This window comes from Trematomus bernacchii, unplaced genomic scaffold (genome assembly GCF_902827165.1).
Source record: "Trematomus bernacchii unplaced genomic scaffold, fTreBer1.1, whole genome shotgun sequence".
Taxonomy (NCBI): domain Eukaryota; kingdom Metazoa; phylum Chordata; class Actinopteri; order Perciformes; family Nototheniidae; genus Trematomus; species Trematomus bernacchii.
Genome location: NW_022988043.1, coordinates 6,611,464 through 6,629,917, shown reverse-complemented (window position 1 = coordinate 6,629,917; position 18,454 = coordinate 6,611,464). Strand labels below are relative to the sequence as shown.

Sequence of the window (18,454 nt, the reverse complement as noted above, 5' to 3'; positions counted from 1 at the left end):
GTGTCAACTTAAAGATATAGTACACCACAAATCCAGTATTAATCATTCTTAAAAGATTATATTAATATTTAAATGTCCATTCCCCATTGAAGACGACATCTTTTCACAGCACAGTTGTTTTATCAGATTCCTCGTAAATTGTTGCACTATGGTACCACACATACAAAATTACCATCTCCTCTGTGTTTCATTGTATTGTCTAAATGTTGGGACAATATACAACAAAGACACATTTTGTCACTGAAAAGTATTTTATTTACGTTACAGTGAGAAAGAAAAAAAGAAACATACAATTCACGTCATTTTGGTATTAAAACCCCAACAAAATCAGAACAGGCGCCCAGCCTTGAACAACACTATTATGCTTGTGCCTGCAGAGGGCAGCACCGGGTGCCAAGCAACCATTTCAACACAAAGTTTGAAGTAAACCATTTTCAGGAGCTTCTGTTAATTCTTGATCCGATAATTAAAACACCCTGCTTCCTCTGGAGTGTAATTTTGTATGTGTATGTAATAGGGGGGCATGCATTATATGCTGACATTCTGTCCAAGCAAAAAAACATAAAAAACAAAGGAAATAAAAACTTGATAGTGATCAGTCGTGCTTTTTATTCATTTGTTCATTGTTTTATGTAATTTTGATGTTATGGTCTTTCCCATTTGGGACCTTTCATACATCCATCTCCGAGCCTTTCCTTCCTCTTTTGTTTCCCTGCAAACCAGAAAACCCCAGAAAGTACACAATTATTTATTATAAGTATGACAACATATTTTGATGACTCAGTTCATGTTATAGGTCATTAAATTCCTTGCAAGTAAAAGAACAATTAAAAGTCTCTGAACTGAAAATAAGCTTACTTACAGACCTCACTGGATGTACTTTAGTACTAAACTATATAACTCTGTATTACTGCACCTGGGCTTACTTTCACTGCAACTTCTCTCACTTCACCTGACTGACTGCCTGCTTTTTGTCTCTTCTGTTCTACAGAAAGGGAAAGAAGGGGCAGTCATGCAAACATACATTAGCATCAGCTTACAAGTGTCCTCGCTCTAAAACGTTACTACACACTTACCAGACAAATAGAATGAACTACAAACTCAAGGCTTATATGCCCCTTGGAGTGATTTATATGATTCTCTTCACTGTTTTAATGTGTAGTTGTGTTCTTGTAAATGTTTAACGTTCTCAGAGGTCTTAATCTCAATGAGGCTGCCTGAATAAATAAGGACAAAGGGAAATAAAAGAGTGATTATTTAAACTCTTACCTGATGTTTTGGTTGATCTGACTGCAGACCTTTGACTTTAGACCTTTCTTGTTCAAGGGCAGCGTGTAGTGATGATACCTAAATAGAAAACGTGTATCATTCAAATGCACATCAATCTGTGTTCTTCTCTCATAATCTTTATATGACCGTAACCTACCTGTGATGACAGTTCTTCTTTTATGTGTAGTAGCTCTTCTACCTGTAGAAGGAGTTCTGCTTTATCTTTCACTGAAGGAGAGAGAAATCAGAAAACATTAGAACGATGTTTTTGAATCTTTGTAAGGAAGGAAAAGCACAGAGGGATATTGGGCGTCACTTTGGTTCAACTTACTTTCTCCCTGTTGGAGCATCTTAAGCAGCTGGGAATTTCTTGCTTTCACCTCTTTGTATTTCCCCTGTAGAGTTGAGAAGCAAGTTGAGAATACAAGTTTTAAAAGAATCTAAAGTTAATCATCATTGCGAGATAGATAGAGAGATAGATAGATAGATAGATAGATAGACCTATGAAAACGGACTGACCTCCCACTGTGTAATATTCTTCTTTAGCTTCTCGATTTCCTCGTCTTTCTTCTCCAGATCGTACTTCAGCTGTTCTGCTCGGGGATCCTTACAGACAGGTAGAAGAGAGCAAGTCAGGAGGACACATTTCAAAAAAGTCTAAGAAGTCACAGCACACTAATACAATTAATCTTTAACTAAATCTAGTCCCAAAATAAGTCACTGCTTTTTCTTAGAAAGTGTCCTGCTTACTAGATACAGGACTACGGATCAGAACAGGGGTGTCAAACACATGGTGAAAGTGTCGTTAAAATCAGCCCAGGATATTACACAAAGAAAACCCCCAGCAACTCTGAGGTGAAAATAAAAGTCACATTTGAATGTTAAACTCATCTTATATTGCTGATCTATTGTCTTTCTGGCCAGATATAGGAGATACATGCAAATACAAATGAGATACAACTTTACGTGCCACAAATGTTCATGTGCTGTAGATACCTGAGGCAGAATATAAACAAAATGCTGAGCCTATAGTTATGTGTTTCTGCCTGTCTACTCACTGGTTCATGATCTGTGGAGGTGATGACTTCTTGTCCCTGGCTGGTGAACAGCTCGCGTCTCTTCTCCTGTTGGACAATTCGAGTGACGTCGTCCTCCACCTTGTTGAAGAAGCGCTCCTCCTGCCCGTTCCCTAACACTACGTTAACCACTCTGGCATCCTGAAAGGGAGCAAGGTTTGAGTTTCCAAAGGTATGTGATATACATCATGTTTGATATTCTACCCCAAATAAAACCCTGTGCATATTATTTACTGGTTACTTTGATTATACATTTATATACAGTACATTCTGCCAAATTAAACGTACGCAAACATTTAAAATGTGGGCTATGAAAGGGAAAAGATGCTCAGGGACTCACCTCTTTCTCTTGCTTCTTATTCAAATGTTCTGCAAAGAGACAAAGGTCATTAACATTAATATTATAACGGGAGCTACACACGATCACAGTTTAAAGACTATTGAAACGGATTAATCTCTTTCTCTCACCTGCACTGCCGTCAGCCTGGAAGTCCTGCAGTGAAACTGTCTTTTTGTCTTTCGCCTGCTGATTCTTCTTTTTGTCCTTCTTCCCTCCGCCATCTTTACCTACTGGTGCCTTTGGCGAGGATGCGTTTGTGTTGTTGCTCTGTGTGAAAACAGATCATTCAACTTTAACGTAGAACTAAGGCTCTTAACCTCTGGTAACTATTCAAAACAATCAACCTTTAACATGACTTTGAAATAAAACTGAATTCAACCTCTGTTTCATGCTATATGAAATGGAGAGTGACATACTCCAGCACACTGGATTTTAGGAATATGTAAAAAATTATAAATAACTTTTTTTGTTATCTATTAAAAAGTAAGTCAAGAGTCCAAATCAGCAGTTATGTTTGACAACAGTCCGCTCACTGTACCTTTTGAAAAAGATATATAATGGCGCTTTTCCACTGCAGCACGGTTTAAACCAGACCTGCTTTTTTTTGCTTTTCCACTAGGGGTAAATCCGGCTCAGGGCTACGTTTTCACCTTTTTTCTGGCCCTCCAAAATCGAGGTTCTTAGCGGGCTAACAACCGGGCTGGATATGCTAAACTAGTGACGTAAACACTCTCGACTGCTGAATGGTCAGAGCGAATCGCTGGCAAGGGGGCTACAACAACAAAATGAACATATTTTACAGTGATTTAATTGTAATACACGTTTCAAAATGATGCCGAAGTAACAACATACTGATACCGGTCTGCAGACAAGACGGCAGGCGAAAAACCTTTTAAAATGCGTGTTTTCTGAATGGAGATTGGATCGAATGTTGTATATGCTCCGTCCACACTCACAACAACGGCCTACAGACATAAATAAACCAGCGACTGTATTCACCACGACACAGACAGCCTGTGGTTTGTACTTGTTTAACTTTTGTCTAGTTTCTGAACAGATATGAGGAGCTGTGAGCTCTGAGGGCTCACAGCTCCTCACGGCTGATGTTTTGGTTTTGTGGTTCGCATTGAAGATGACGCCACGCTCCGCCCGCCGAACAGCCGATCGTCCCGCCTACACTGCGTTACTATAGTTACTACCCCAGTTGGTAAACTGTAATGGAAACGCAGCATAAAGTGAGCCTGGCCTACCAAGGCCTAACCATACCGTACTAAGCCGTGCTAGGTCCTGCAGTGGAAAAGCGCCATTAGTGTGTGGGAAATGTACCGGTTTTTGTTGTTCGAAGTCCAGTTTGCTTAGAATCAAGGCCTTTTCCAAGTCAGCCTCATAGAGCTCACTGGTTATCTACAGCGGAAGAAGAAAAATACGAGACATTTTGATACAACAAGTTGTTACTGTCTGTAAGGTCCGACATGAACAGTTTAAGGAAAATAAAATATTCAAAAAGTCATGCATGTGTTCTTTTCTAATGCAGCCATAACTTCCCACAACAAGTTTTCAGAAAGAGGGCAAGGAAAGATGTAATGCGGTCGGCTTCAAGCTCATATTATTGCACACAGCGATAAAAAACAACTCTATACTGTTGGAAGTTATGTGGCTTAGACCCCATTTACACGGGAACGTTTGCGTTTGCGCACCGTATGCGTTTTCAAAAAAGTCTTCTGTTCACACGCATTCGGCTCAATTAACGTGTCCGTTCACATGAGACCGCTGGAAATGCTGTAGTACATATGCCGGGCCTGTAGTTGGCGCTGCTGCCGCCACAAAATACACCAAAAGCAGCGAAGAAGACCCCGGAGCATGGTTGCCCTTCTGTTTATTCTCCGCGGTGGACGGCGTGTTCTCCTGCTGTATATCTCTCCGGTAGTCCACCAGCAGATGAAAAACACCCACCTCTCCACCTCTTCCCAGGGACGGGGGAACCGTGCGGCAGAGTTTCCGTTAACATTTTTTTTCGCCGGTCAACATGTCCGTTAAAGTTGAAATCTTACGGAGAAAATTAGAAAAGTGCCGGTCAGAGGTCGTCTTTGTTATTTATTGAGCTTTAAAACAAATCGTTATCATGATCGTATAGAGAGGCGTACACACGGAGCCGTTTGCCCCCCCAGAGTGTTCCGTTTGCAGATCTATCCACGGGGTCCGTTTCTATCATTTTGTTACGGCCTCGAGTAAACCAAAGGGCTATACGCAAGAGAAACTATGCGGATACAACCCGTATCGTCCTCGTGTAAACGGGGTCTTAGTGAAGCACGTGTAAATTATTGAGAAAACTTTATTTTGGATATTACAGATCACATATTTATTGTGGTTGTGCTCGCTTACCTGTTCATCCTTCTGCTTCCACTGCTGCCACCCCTCTGGAGGTGCCACTTTGTCCCCTGATGCAGGACTGAGGAGCTCACCGGCTATACCTGACAGAGTCATCGAGGGAGGAGGGGCAGAAGACTTCTGAGGAAGCTTCTTGAAGGCCAGATTACGTAGCTGATAGAAAGGGAGATATGAGATTAATTCCAACAGTGACTCTTCTTATGTCCACCATCGATAATAATATTGCTTTGCTCTATTGTTTTTATTTATTTGCACACAAAATGGTGCAGGGGTGGGAAGATCCCTTTTGGATATCAATAGTCATACTTAAAAGTAATAACACTAAACAATAAAGATTGATGGTTGGTCTGATCATCAACCACGATCCATTCAGACATCTCTGTCCATCAGGCTAACTGTACACTTGAACCTTGAGTTGATTTAGTTTCTCTTTTTATTATCAGATACAATATTATGGAATATCAGGTGTTACTTCAGCTATGTTGCTAAAGGCTTGGTTATGTGTCTTATCAAGTAATAGCATGCTGGTTAAACACTTACATCAATGTCAACACTTGCTTTAAACAACTGAAAACAAAACAAAGACAACATGGTCTGTTGTCTGCTGGGATGTAACCTGCACCTCTCTCAACAGTTTCAATTCAGGTGAAGTGAAACAAAGGCGGAATACACTCGAGTCATGTCTGTCACAAAGTCCTGGTAACATGTGTGAAGGAGGGGAATGTGATGCTGCCCTCACTCACCTCATTTGCCTCACACTGCTGCTGTTCCTTCTTCTTCTTTTTCTTGTCTTTCTTCTTGTCGTTGCACTGAGCCCCTTTCCCCCCGGCTCCTGCCTTTCCTTGCCGGGGCTTTCCGGAGGAGTCCCGTCCGGATTTGTTGGTGGTCTTCCCCCCGTCGGAGGCGTCAGAGTCTGAATCCGAGTCTATCTGGAGCAGGGCGAACCGGGAGGCGGTGGTGGGGACGGTGATCATTGCCATGTCGTAAAACTAAACTAACCGACGGAAAAAGGAGACGACGAACAATACAGTTATAACAACTTGAATTCAGTCATAAAACAAGAACCTAGCTTCTAGTTGCAGCATATTTTCAAATACAATAAAATATCTTCCTAATCATTTAATGGAATCCACACATTTTACAATGAGTGAGTTTAATCATACCAGGAGGTCGTGATGATGATTTACATCTGATTTGAGCTGCATCGTATGTAGCAATGTAGCTGCTAGCATTACATAGCAGCAAGTTAACCTAGCTGATAGCACACCGCTTAGCCGGGTTCGTTAGCTCCTAAACAAGTGCAAAAGTAGCGACGCATGACAGTCAAAAACACATTAATGAACTTACGTTGGTCCTTTGTTTTTAATACACGCTGTGAATCGTTTTGAAGAGATAGTAAGGTCAAGTAAAAGTTGCTAAAGACTACTTTCACCTGTTCGTGAAGGGGCTATCTGTTACTGTGGTTTGCTACAAGCGACTGCCTGACTACAGCAGCCCTGTGGGGTCAAAAAGGATAACAACGATTGTAGCTCGCCCTTTCGTTTTAAAGTGCCATTAATACAAAGGAAAGCTGTTGCTGAGGTTTAATGCATATCAGACCGGTTATATTAATGTGTATATTCGACAGTATATACATAACATTTTCTGACAGATTCAAATTGACTACCCTTTTACTTAAGTATGTCCATTTGATGCAACATTGTAGTGCTGCACCATTACATTTATTTGTCAAATATGGTTTCAGAATAATTGTTTTAATACAATCTATAAACCACCTTATACATGTTCTTATATTATTATAGGTTAAATTACTCAGCAGTATATTAAGAATTTTAATTAGCTCAATTTATTCCAGCTACAACATTAAAGTGATCAACATAACCCACTAATAGGATTTATAGGGGTAAGGGTTGAGGATGAGATTGAATGAGCCCTCACATTAAAGGCAAGACAGTAAGATATGCATATCAAAAAGTTTAATACATTTGACTGTAATGAGTCATTCATATAAAACATTATTTACACAGCACTCAACATATAATGCTACTAAAAGAACATATTGCACATAGACATTCAACATTTGTATTTAAAATTGCATAAATAAAACTACATAGCCTTATATTATTTTTGTAATTCAGAAAAACACAACTTCTGGCCATTCTAAGTGCTGAACAGTGCTTAAAATAAGGGGAAAGACAAAGCAATTCTCTTCACAAGGATAATCGTTTTAGTGGATTGCAGTTGGTGAAATATTTTTAACTAATCAGAAAAGTGCTATTTTTTGCATTAAATATTCCATTCTTACACAATGTACATAAGATTAAAAAAAAATCAGAATTTAATCTGCAGTGTTGTATTTGGGTGTGGCATGAGCTAAGACAAGAATCTGTAATTGCCAAATGGAAAAATTTCACTATATTTCCAAGTAAAAAATCACAGCCAAGTTATTGGAAATGTCTTTCTATGCGTGCCTTTTATCAGGGTCACTGTTGTCATGACAACACTGGTCTTCTTTTGTTGAAAGGCGAAATCCTTCAGCAGAGCCAGGATCTGGTAAATATGTGACCACCAGAGAGGACCAATAAAAAAGGAGGACAGGGCTACGAGGAGAGACTGAACTGGTTCAAACGGAAAACATTTTAATATTAACCACATTTCAGTCGCTTTGTTCTCCTTTGGTCACAAACTCTGCAGATCTGATTTTCTGTGGTTTCACTATTTTGTGATATACAACAGTATGGGTGTGTTTATGAAAAAAAGCTAATAATAAAACTTGTTCAACTTTAACCACATGCTTTTCATATTGAATAAAATGTGAATATGGATATGCATTGCATATATACCAGTATCTTGGTTGTATAAAGTAATTTAATGGGTGCTACTGACTGATCCAAAGCCCAACAAAGACCTACAATTAGTCTTTATACCAAAGAAAAATGCATGAACATTTCCACAAGATACTCAAGATGAGGGGATGCATTTTCTTAGTTTCAATAGTACCCAACTGGTATCAGATGTACACACTGCTCTAGATTGACTCGTCAGTACCGTGATAAATCATCTGTCTGTGTTTCTGGGCACTTCTATGGAGTCCTCTAGCATTGACTCTGTGCTGGTTTCCACAGCAGACTGTCGCCTCCTTGTGGCAGAACTACAGACCTGCAGATCAGCTGGAGAGATCTGTCTCAGCTCTCTGCGACACACACGGACAGGTGTCATCTGTGAACTCTCCCCCCTGTCACTCCCCCCCTGTGTGTGAGTATGGTTGTAATCAGACATTTTTGTTGTTTTGCGTGCTTGGAGGTCAGAAGATGAGGAGGGGCTGGGGGTTTGATCTGCATGTCTCCTCATTTGAGAAACGATGTGTGCCTTTTTGTCTGTTTGCTCAGCCTGTATCTTTGTGTATGTTGTTGCAATATGTGTTCTTGTCTGTAACTCTTCAGTGTGCGTCTGGGGTTTGTTTGCACTCGCATGTAGCTGCACATTGTGTTTGTGTCTGTTCTCCTGTGTGTGTGAATGCTGATCGACAGGGTGTAGGGCATCACTGACAAGATCTTTGAGTTTCTTTTTAAGCTGCCTGCTGGAGCTTTTGTAGAAAAACAGCTCTTTCTCTAGATGCTGCAGTCTTTCTTCCAAAGCTTGCTGTGCCTCTCCTGAACCACCCTCTAAACATACACACACACAAGAATATAGGGACACAAAAGTTAATGAAACAGCAATGTTCAATCAATTTCTGTGCTAATAGTAAAGAGAAGACCAGAATAGTTTCACATTCAAACGGTATGGTCTTGGTGATCTAATTTCCTCACCTCTGAGTTTCTGCAGCAGTAGCTGGATGTTGCTCTGGTGGTCTTGGTGCTGCTGGGTGAGCCTGCGGTCTGCATCCAGGGCTACACGCTGCGTGGCAACCTCCATCTCCCTCAGCACCACCTCTCGCTCTCTGGCATGAAGCTCCAGCTCTTCACACTGCAAACGCAAATGGCCCTCCACCTCACGAAGACAGACAACCTGGGAAGGTTTATAAAGGCGAGAGGGAACCAGAAAAGGTAGATGTTTTTGCATATAATTACAGGGATAATGGCTGTACCTTTGTTTACTCTCACACCTGAAGAGGGTTAGGTTTAACTGTAAGGACAGAAAAACAGTTAGGAAGCGGTTTGTCATGGTGCAAACAAACCTCCTGGAGAGAAGTTATATCAAGTTATATTAAGATGTAGCTGCAAAGATGAAGGAGGGGATTCCATTTATAATTTAACTACCATTATAGGAATTGTTGGGCTCAGTTTTTGACCTACAAAAACGTGTCAACTGGAGAGAAAAGCAAGCAAAGGTAAATAGCAGAGGAAGAAAGAAGCAGAAACATAAAACAGAAAGAGATGGAGTCAGTTTCCATTGACAATGGCAGAATCCATTTTTTTACAAATGAATAAACATGTTTTAAGGAAACCAACAGACACATTGGAATGTGCTTATAAATATTAAACAATAAATAAGGAAAGGAAGACCAAGTTAAGACAAATAGAGAACTTTCACTTGTAAAGAAGCTGGAATAGAGGCCATCGCAGTTTCCATAATGTATGTGCATATATTTAATTTCACCTTGTTGAAATATCTGATGAGCAGCTCCGAGGCCTCGGGTGGTGAGAGGTCCTTCAGCTTCCTGATGACATCACAGAGTTGGGCGGGGTCAGGGCTGTGAGGCTGATGTGAAGAAGAGTCTTTAATCAGCAACCTCTTCTGTTGGTCCTGGATGGAGTGGTTTTTAAACTCTAGAGCTGCATCCAGAGCTTCAATCGCTTCCTCCAGCTGAAGCAGGGAATGCTCCTCCTACATGGAGACAAACACAAATCACAGTGCACACAATATAAAAGTTGCACAATAATGAAAATAAAATGCTTCCAGAAATAATGTCCCGTGCTATATATACCAAGTTAATACTTTTGTTTTGTTTCATTAAGATTCAGTTTGTGGAGACCTTTGTAGGAATAGCCTGTTTAAATATTTTGAATTTTGAATAAACTTGAGTCCTCTTTCACTACCACATTCAGAAGAAAACGTTATCGCAACACTAGTTAATATATTTAATATATATATAGCCTGGTTGAATGGCAATTCATTTACTACACTATTTAAAGGTGGGGTAGGTAAGTTTGAGAAACCGGCTCGAGATCGCTAGAATTTGAAAATACACAACCGGAGAAAATCTGCCACTTCCTTATAGAGCCCCTCCTCCAACACACACGAACGCGCACATGACCAATGAGGGCACGAAATAAGTTTGTGCACAGATGGAAGGCTGACGGGCAGGTAGGCCATCCAGTTATTTTAGCCGGGCCTAAAATAATTGGTCGTGCTTTTTACAGTACTACGGCTTCCACAGATGACATTTTTTAATGGATTTTTTGTCAAAGCACTTAAGATATTCATTGCTATCGGGATGTTAAGAGCATTCCATGGAATATAACAAAAAGTGTATCTCGAGCCGGTTTCTCAAACTTATCTACCCCACCTTTAAACACTGGCCATGTTGTTTTATTCTAAAATACGACGATCATTTTAGTAAGAATACATTTGTAACCAGGTTTAGTTTACACTAATAACCCTGATACGTACAGTACAGTACACACAAATACAATGTTACTGTTTCCTGACCTCCACAGTGAACACTCTGTTGTCCTTCAGCTCGCGGTCCAGAGCGTCTCTCCTCTTTTTGAGTGTGTCCCTCTCTCTCTTCAGCTCCTCCATGGTGACTCCTCCAGTCTGCCTCACACTGCTGCTGCTCCCCAGCTGCTCCTCCAGAGACTCCAACCTCACCGACACACTCAGCAGGTTCTGACTCAGAGTCTGCTGAGTCATTGATATATATAAACTTCCAGGGCTGGGCTTCCATAACACATGTTGCCCAAATCCATAAGTGCATCAGCCATAGACGGTTAAATCATAATAAATCACACAGCGGTACCAACGCCTATGCAGGCTCACCTGACTGGAGCGCAGCCTCTTGATCTCTAGTTTGTTTTTCTGTTGCAGACAGGCCTCTCTGCGTAGAAGCACCTCCTCTCTCCTCCTCAGCTCCTCCTCCAGCTCCTGCAGCTCCGCTCTCTTATGAAGCACACGCTCCTCCTCCTCCTCTAGCCAACCACTGTCAAGCAGCTACAGAGGGGTGAGGAGAGATTAGGGAAAAAGGGATAGAGGAGATGATATAAACATTGAGAAAATAGGAAGGCAACAACAATGACAAAGAGTGGGAAATAGAAAACAAGAAAGATTGTATTTGAAAGAAAATCTGTTTAAACTCACATTTTTATGGAGAAAACCAAAACAAACTTTTTAAGAATGTATACTGTTTCTATTTTTATATTAAATTTTTTTTTTTTTTCCTTTACCTCTTCCTGGTGATTGCTTTTGATTACAGTCATATCTCCTGCCCTTTGCTCCTAACAGAAAAGAAAACACAACAAGAAATCAAGTTTTTCCCAAAGGTCTCGTCAATGATTGTTAAATGTGACTTTTGTAAAGCGTATTTATGTGTCTTGAAAAGTGCTATATAAATCAAATGTATTATTATATTATTATTATTATCCTTATAGTGTTAGCTGTCACCTTTTAGCACTCCCAATGACACTCAACTAACTCAACTGAGATGTGTGTGTTGTGTGTAAGTGTGTGTATACCCTGGTAAATCAAAAGCTAAACATCAATGTAAACTGAAAGGGGAGTCTTAACAGTTTACTGAGTAAAGCAGCACCTAGAGCCATCAACAAAAGTTATTTTGTAACAATGTCAACACTATTGCTTCGCCTAAGAGCTTACTAGCTTAACTGGCTGTCAGATATCTGAGCGGTTAGAATATAAATTAAATGATCTTGCTGTGTTAACCCATTTATAGACAATTGTTTACACAACACTGAAGTGTAGTCTAATATGTTCATCTCTTTTCCTATTGCACTGTCCTCACAAGGTGTTTGATGTTACTGTTATCAAATCTGTAAAACTAACCTCCTTTTCCTCCGGTTCCTTGGTGTCGGCCTCTCTCTGCGGCCTAAGGCTGCTCTGAAGCTGCTCTCTCTGCGCTCTCATGTGCTGCAGGCTGCGGTAGACCTCTGCTCGGACCCTCTGGCTCTGCAGGGAGAGTCTCACCAACACGCCGGCGTCTCTTCCATCACCACTGTGCCCGCCATGTCCGCCCACTGCCTGGGTCTCCTTGTCTGACAAACACATTCAGAGATGGTTATAATAACCAACACATTGCCAAAGGTTTTGAAACTGTTATGTTGTAATGGGATGATTCACTATGGGGTTTTGTTACCTGGAACTTAAAGGTGGGGTATGTAATTTATTTCAGAAACACTTTTTGTTATATTCCATGGAATGCTCTTAAAGGTGGGGTAGGTAATTTTGGAGAAACCAGCTCGAGTGCGCTAGAATTTGAAAATACACAGCCGGAAAAAATCTGCCACTTCCTTACAGAGCCCCTCCTCATTTCATCTGTGGAAGCTGTGGCGCTGTAAAAAGCATGACCAATCATTTTACCCGGCTAAAATGATTGGATGGCCTACCTGCCTGTCAGCCTTCCATCTGTGCACAAACTTATCTCGTGCCCTCATTGGTCATGTGCACGTTTGTGTGTGTTGGAGGAGGGGGTCTGTAAGGAAGTGGCACATTTTTTCCGGTTGTGTATTTTCAAATTCTAGCGCACTCGAGCTGGTTTCTCCAAAATGACCTACCCCACCTTTAAGTAAGAAATCCCAGTTAATGCAAGGTCAATAAGAATAAGGCTGCAAATACTAAAAATAACAAGATTTTTATCTAAACATCAAACCTGTATATTGTTCCTTCACATTCCTAAACGTCTATTTTGGTGTCAGGCCAATAAACCATAGACGTATTTTAGAAATCCCATTTTCTTTTCAGATTTTTACAATATTTGGCAATTGGCATAGCAGCTGAGCATTATTCTGGTCATCTGTTTGTTTTGCCAATTCATTTCATATAATTTCTCTTTGCTACCGTTGTTGACAATTAGTGTCACCATGTATCTGTATCATAATGTCTATTTATAAACACACCAGTTTTGTGAAGCTCTTTGAGGAGCTCCTCTTTCATACGCATGTTGACCGACAGATCTTGGATCCTCCTCTGAGTCACGCTGGCTCTTAGTCTTCCCTTCTTCATATGGCTTTCAGTGGTGTGCTCTTCCTTGGTTCCTGATAAAACAATAACAAATAACTATATGAAGAGGAAACAACCTCTTAAATAAATATCTACTCCTTGGAATGTCACATGAAGGATTGGAGGGAAGCATGCCCCTATCAGTACAAAGGACATGAAAACTAAATACTGCAAAAACATATATAAAGTACATGTTCATTTTACCTGTGGTTTGCTGAGGCTGCTGCACTGATGGATTTCCGTTTGATGTTTGGTCTAGATCAGAGTTTTTCTCTTTCACTGCAGATTTCATCTGCCGGTTGGTCCATGTTCTGTTTAAAGAACGCCTGGAGAAACGTCATTTATTAGGCAGATCTTTTTAGATGAACTCACTGCAAAAGAAAGCTGATTTTCTGAATGAGAGCATGTGTGAAATTGAAGTCAATAATTGTTTGTATTTCTGTGGCACATGACATAGGCTTGTATAAGAGGAGAACAACTGTTATACATAAACAATTTAGCTGAACGCCTGGGATCATTAATGGCCAAACATGTCACCTTTCATCCTTTTTAAAAGCAGTGCGCTCCCCGCAATGATGCACCCCCAGAGATTTCACATATCCTTTATGCCCAATAGTTTACATTGCATCAATTGGGAAGCTGTCAGCAGGTGTGACCATGTGGCACAAAAGCTTGTTGCTGGCTAAACATATTTAAATGATTTAACTACATTATATATAATATGTGTAATATATTGTTCTTCAATTCAGAACTAAAGTCAGAGGCTGGAATCTCACTTATTATTTTGAAAATTAGCACAATCAAATCATGTAAAAGGATGGAATTGAAAATTAAAACATGCAGGATTTGTGTGATTTGTGAGAGGCTCATGTGCACCAACTAACAAAATGACAAGTGCTTTGTTGACCTTATCTGAACAGCACACATTGCAGTCATCCTCAACACCAAAAGTGTAGTGTGTCACAAAAGAAAGCCCTCTACCATGCCTCTCTTAGTGCATGGAGGTCACTGCTCTACAAAGCGAGAGCAGGTGAGGAATAAATGTTATCTATTGGCTGTAATGGTATGTGTTGAAGTGAAACACTTGAGGCATGACAAAGAAAAAAACAGAAGGCTAGTGTTATACAGGCTCTCACCTGAATCCCACTCTGCCCACAGAGACATCCTCCTCCTCCTCCATCTCTGGATCGCTGTCTCTGCTCTCTGCCTGTTGTTTTATGAATGGACAGTATACTTCATCCTTCTCCTCGATCTCAGCCAGCAGGAGATGACTACGCATCTTAAAGGCTGCCATCACCCTCTCCAGAGAATATGCCGGGGGACTGGATTGAATCTAAAACCACACAAGCATTTGCACAGATATATGTACAGCCATTAAAGGTCAACAAGTCTGACACAGAAGTCCACACATACAGAAGAAAACGTGCAGCTTCATACCCTCCTGGGAGGTCCGTGTCTATAGCTTTGTCTGATCAGAGGGACACTGTGGGGTCTCTTGTCTGAGTTCCCAGAAGCCCCTGTTTCAAGAGTTCCCTCGGAGGCTGCACCCCTAAAGGTCACAAGGTCACTCCGAAGACGACTGATGGTGATCTGCTGGTCTACCAGTTGTTCAGTCTGAAAACATTAACACATACGTTTAATTTGCAGATAATATACAATGCTAAGGGTGTCAGCGTCTTTTTGCCCCGTATAAAAGAGCCACACTCTCCTCACCTGTATTCGTGTGCGTTCCTTTTCATCCTCTAGGGCCTGAAGGTGGGTTTTTCTTTCTTGAAGAAGCTTATGTACTTCTTTTTGGACCTGTCTTAGTTCTGCATCTTTCTGCTCCAATAGCTGTTCCTCTAAGGTGAGAGACTCCTGAGAGACAGAGAGAGAGAGAGCATTTGTCTCTGCTCACTCTATACTTTGACTTTTCAAGTTAAGAAACACCAGCAGCAAGCAAGCAATCTTTGCCTCAGAGCTTTATAACATATTCACCACCCGCCACACACAAAGCATCATATCAGACACCTCCCACCCTGCTTATTCTGCTCTCTCTGCTTCCATCTGTAAATTGTTCCTGGAGCATTATATCTTACACTACCTGTCTCTGTAAGCGTTTATTTTCACAGCTAACTCAAACTTTCTCTGCCATGGAGGTCATGTTTTTTTGGTTTCATTTGTTTGTTTGTCAGCAGGGTTACAGTAAAAACTACTGGCCAGATTAACATGACATTTTTTGAAGGAGGAACCGTGGGCTTAAAAAATGATAACCTTTTGAATTTTGGGGTGGCCCAAATCAAGGGAAAGATACATTTATTATTAAACGTATATATTGGTCACCTCTGTGCTCTCCGAGTGCACTAAATCAATGTAATTTTCCATTTCTTAAATGACAATCTAAAGTTAAAATTTACCACTTGTTGACTTTGAATAAATAATATATTTTTCTATTCGTCGCATGGCAACATTTTCAACTATGAGATCTTCCTGAAGCGGTAAAGATAGCCTGATAGTTTGCAGGTAGCCTGAGGAAGACTTTGTAGATTGAAACATTCCTATGCATGATAACAAAAAGTGTTAACATGTAACATTGCACAGTTTTTGCCTCAATGTGCGCAAAGTTGTATTTCTCATTCCTTGTCTTTGATAAAAGTACCTTGCATTTGTCGAGTTCTTCTCTGAGCTTTAGTATGGTGACATTGTGGTGTTGATCTCCATTCCCCTCTGGCATGTCCTTCTCCTCAGCTTGATGTGAGTGATTGACAGCTGTCAGTCTCTTCTGCCAATCCTGCAGCCGCTGTGTAAAAGAATGACTATGGGTGGGGCCAGAGATATCTGCCAACAAGGCAGCAGCTTCCTGAGCCAGAAGGCGGTACTGTGGTGTTTCCTCTTGGTTCCCGTTGCTATCTGGATCAGGTATGCTCATCTGATTGAAGCTGTCCCCCTCTCCAGTTTTCCCAGATGTCCTCTCCATCTCCCTCTCCTTCTCTTTCAGTAACTCTCTCAGTGTTTGAACTTCATACTCCAGCTCGCCCAGTCGAGCCTCACCTGGGTCCCATGGGGTAGTTCCTGATTTAACCTCTGTTGGAGTGGTTCCGGGACGATTACGAATGTGACGAGCCTTGAATGCAAACTGCAGGACACTCAGGGTCTCGGCTACACTGTGGTGAGAGGGGCTCACACACGCCACCACCAGCGTGTGGGCGGTGCCTCCCAACGAGTCCCGGAGGAGGCGTGTGATCTTGGCGTCACGGTACGGTATGTGGACACTGCGATTTCTCCCAGGGTCCGAGAGGGCGCGGATGACGTTGCCGAGGGCGAGCAGGCCTGTGTTGATATGAACACTCTCTTTGAGTCGTGTCCCGGTGTTTCCAGTTTTTCCAGCACGCTCTGAGCCTGCTAGGTCAACCAGACAGAGTTTGGAGGAGCGGACAGACTTTAAGGAGGAGTTGTTGCTGTGGCAACACTGGATGAGCTGGAGGGTGAGGATGGTGTGGGAGCGGCTGGAGTGCTCGTTCATTCCTGTGGTGCCCGTGTGGCGCAGGGCATTGCCCGTCTCTATAACACTTAGGAGCTCCTCTGCTGAGGTGACCACCATCTCTTTGGCTCCCACCACCACTGGAGACACAAACAAGGGTATTTGTTAAGGAAACACTGAGTTGAAACATGACTTTCCCCAGTTGGCAGTAATCCATTGTACAAACTGACTGACTGAAGTCCAAACCAATAGCAAACTTGGCATGTGATGCCTGAAAGTACAGGTTGCATGTTTTTATTTAGGAAATACTTTGAGTAAATGTACCTTAATGCAATCAATGTGAGTTTTAAAAATATATACATTTTTGGCACATTTTCTTGGCTGTCAAAAATACTTTTTATTTACCTGTGTTTCCTCTCTCATCCTCTCTGATATGAAGTTCTTTGTGGATGGTGTGCAGCTCCAGCAGGTCTCGTAGTTCTTCCTTGTACAGCTCCATGTATGACACCCCCACTTTGGCTTCCCCACCATCACTGTTCTTCCTCTTCTCCTCCAGCAACAAGAACACATCCTGGGCCACACGGTCAATAATTCCTCCCTCTTCACCTGAGAGAGGTTTTATAAGAAAAATAAATGAATAGTTAAGAAAACCAGAGACACATAAGTAAAGACCTTTTTGGGCAGTAAATTAGGGGCCAGGAAATCTTGCTTCGGTCTTGAGATGTCTTTAATTCCTTTACCACAAGATCTGAAGTCTTGGTCTGCAAACAAAATCATTCTCTAAAACTCAACTGACTGAAATGATTGAGTGACATGTTCAAAGACTACATGTGTAACTGTTCACACCTAGCTTACAAAGGTCAGCTTGAACATACAGTCCTGACACTCTCAATTTATCCTCACAATTGAACAAACTCCAGAACTCAAAAACAATGTTTTTTCTAAGTTTAAAGATTAAAAAAACGCTGCTCACTGCTGCTCACATCTGTTATTGTCTAAAATAATCAGCATATCTGTTCTGCTAAAGTTTAACCATCCTCTGGTCTGGATCTGTTTTAACCTGACTTTGGTGACTACATCGACCACCTGCCCAACTTACTCAGGTTTCCCCCTCCTATTGTGTACGTCTTCCCTGAGCCGGTTTGACCGTAGCAGAACACGGTGGCGTTGTATCCGTCCAGCAGGGACTCCACCAGCGGCTGGACGCAGGACTCGTGCACCTCGTCCTGGCTGGCTGTGGGTCCAAACGCGTGGTCGAAGGAGAAGAGTCTGTCCGAGCCCAGCATCACCTGAGCGGAGTCCGGCACCACCCGCACACACACCTGGTGGTGGTGGAGGACTTCTCTTGGGAGCAGGGGCCGGACCCGGAGCGCCACCCGGACACACACCTCGTTCATCCCGCTAAAGTTTACTCACAATGATTACCGCTAATGAGTTCTGCTGAAAGTTGTTTTTCTTCTTGAGCTCTTATCGGATACGAAATCGAGTATAGTCAATGGTCTACATTTTAGCAGAAAGTCCTCGTCCTCGCCTGGCTTGTTGTTAACTTTGACATCTACCGTTTGTTGTCGCTCCTTGGTTGCCCGGGAAACCGCCGCCGCGGTGCAGCAGCAGTCGAGGAGAGCAGGAGAGGCGTTCAAGAGCCTGCATGGAGGAGGACCGAGGGGTACGTGAAGGCAACAGCGCCACCAACGACATGTATTGGCATGTCTTTTTTTTGCTATAATTTCCTTTGGTTCTTTATTCTCT

At 41.8% G+C, this 18,454-nt stretch overlaps 2 protein-coding genes across 2 annotated transcripts; both read right to left on the bottom strand.

Annotated features, from left to right (window-relative positions):
• Nucleotides 1–589: 589 nt before the first annotated feature.
• On the bottom strand, nucleotides 590–6,581 carry gkap1 (G kinase anchoring protein 1). Its single transcript, XM_034118301.1, has 12 exons — nucleotides 6,421–6,581; nucleotides 5,817–6,067; nucleotides 5,068–5,226; nucleotides 4,012–4,089; nucleotides 2,814–2,952; nucleotides 2,686–2,714; nucleotides 2,328–2,486; nucleotides 1,789–1,875; nucleotides 1,601–1,664; nucleotides 1,427–1,497; nucleotides 1,270–1,347; nucleotides 590–712 (listed from the first exon to the last, which is right to left on the bottom strand). Exons 2-12 carry the CDS (start codon nucleotides 6,051–6,053, stop codon nucleotides 671–673), a joined length of 1,143 nt encoding a protein of 380 aa, XP_033974192.1. The 5' UTR covers nucleotides 6,054–6,067; nucleotides 6,421–6,581; the 3' UTR covers nucleotides 590–670.
• A 121-nt stretch (nucleotides 6,582–6,702) lies between these two features.
• On the bottom strand, nucleotides 6,703–18,404 carry LOC117472865 (kinesin-like protein KIF27). The gene is made up of 15 exons (XM_034118300.1): nucleotides 17,805–18,404; nucleotides 17,111–17,311; nucleotides 15,884–16,845; nucleotides 14,959–15,102; nucleotides 14,683–14,859; nucleotides 14,382–14,578; nucleotides 13,450–13,571; nucleotides 13,143–13,280; nucleotides 12,073–12,281; nucleotides 11,460–11,510; nucleotides 11,056–11,226; nucleotides 10,726–10,917; nucleotides 9,673–9,900; nucleotides 8,883–9,081; nucleotides 6,703–8,738 (listed from the first exon to the last, which is right to left on the bottom strand). Exons 1-15 carry the CDS (start codon nucleotides 18,100–18,102, stop codon nucleotides 8,131–8,133), a joined length of 3,897 nt encoding a protein of 1,298 aa, XP_033974191.1. The 5' UTR covers nucleotides 18,103–18,404; the 3' UTR covers nucleotides 6,703–8,130.
• Nucleotides 18,405–18,454: the final 50 nt, after the last annotated feature.

Bases quoted from the DNA above. Each gene is read 5' to 3' on its own strand.
- gkap1 (XM_034118301.1), bottom strand. From the start codon at position 6,053: ATGGCAATGATCACCGTCCCCACCACCGCCTCCCGGTTCGCCCTGCTC. The intron at 1,876-2,327 runs GTGAGTAGACAG...CCTGTCTGTAAG, and splicing joins CCTCCACAGATCATGAACCA to GATCCCCGAGCAGAACAGCT. The intron at 1,348-1,426 runs GTAGGTTACGGT...TTTTCTATTTAG, and splicing joins AAGAAGAACTGTCATCACAG to GTATCATCACTACACGCTGC.
- LOC117472865 (XM_034118300.1), bottom strand. From the start codon at position 18,102: ATGAACGAGGTGTGTGTCCGGGTGGCGCTCCGGGTCCGGCCCCTGCTC. The intron at 12,282-13,142 runs GTGTGTTTATAA...TGTGTTTGTCAG, and splicing joins CAAAGAGCTTCACAAAACTG to ACAAGGAGACCCAGGCAGTG. The intron at 10,918-11,055 runs GTGAGCCTGCAT...ATGACTCAGCAG, and splicing joins AGAGGCTGCGCTCCAGTCAG to ACTCTGAGTCAGAACCTGCT.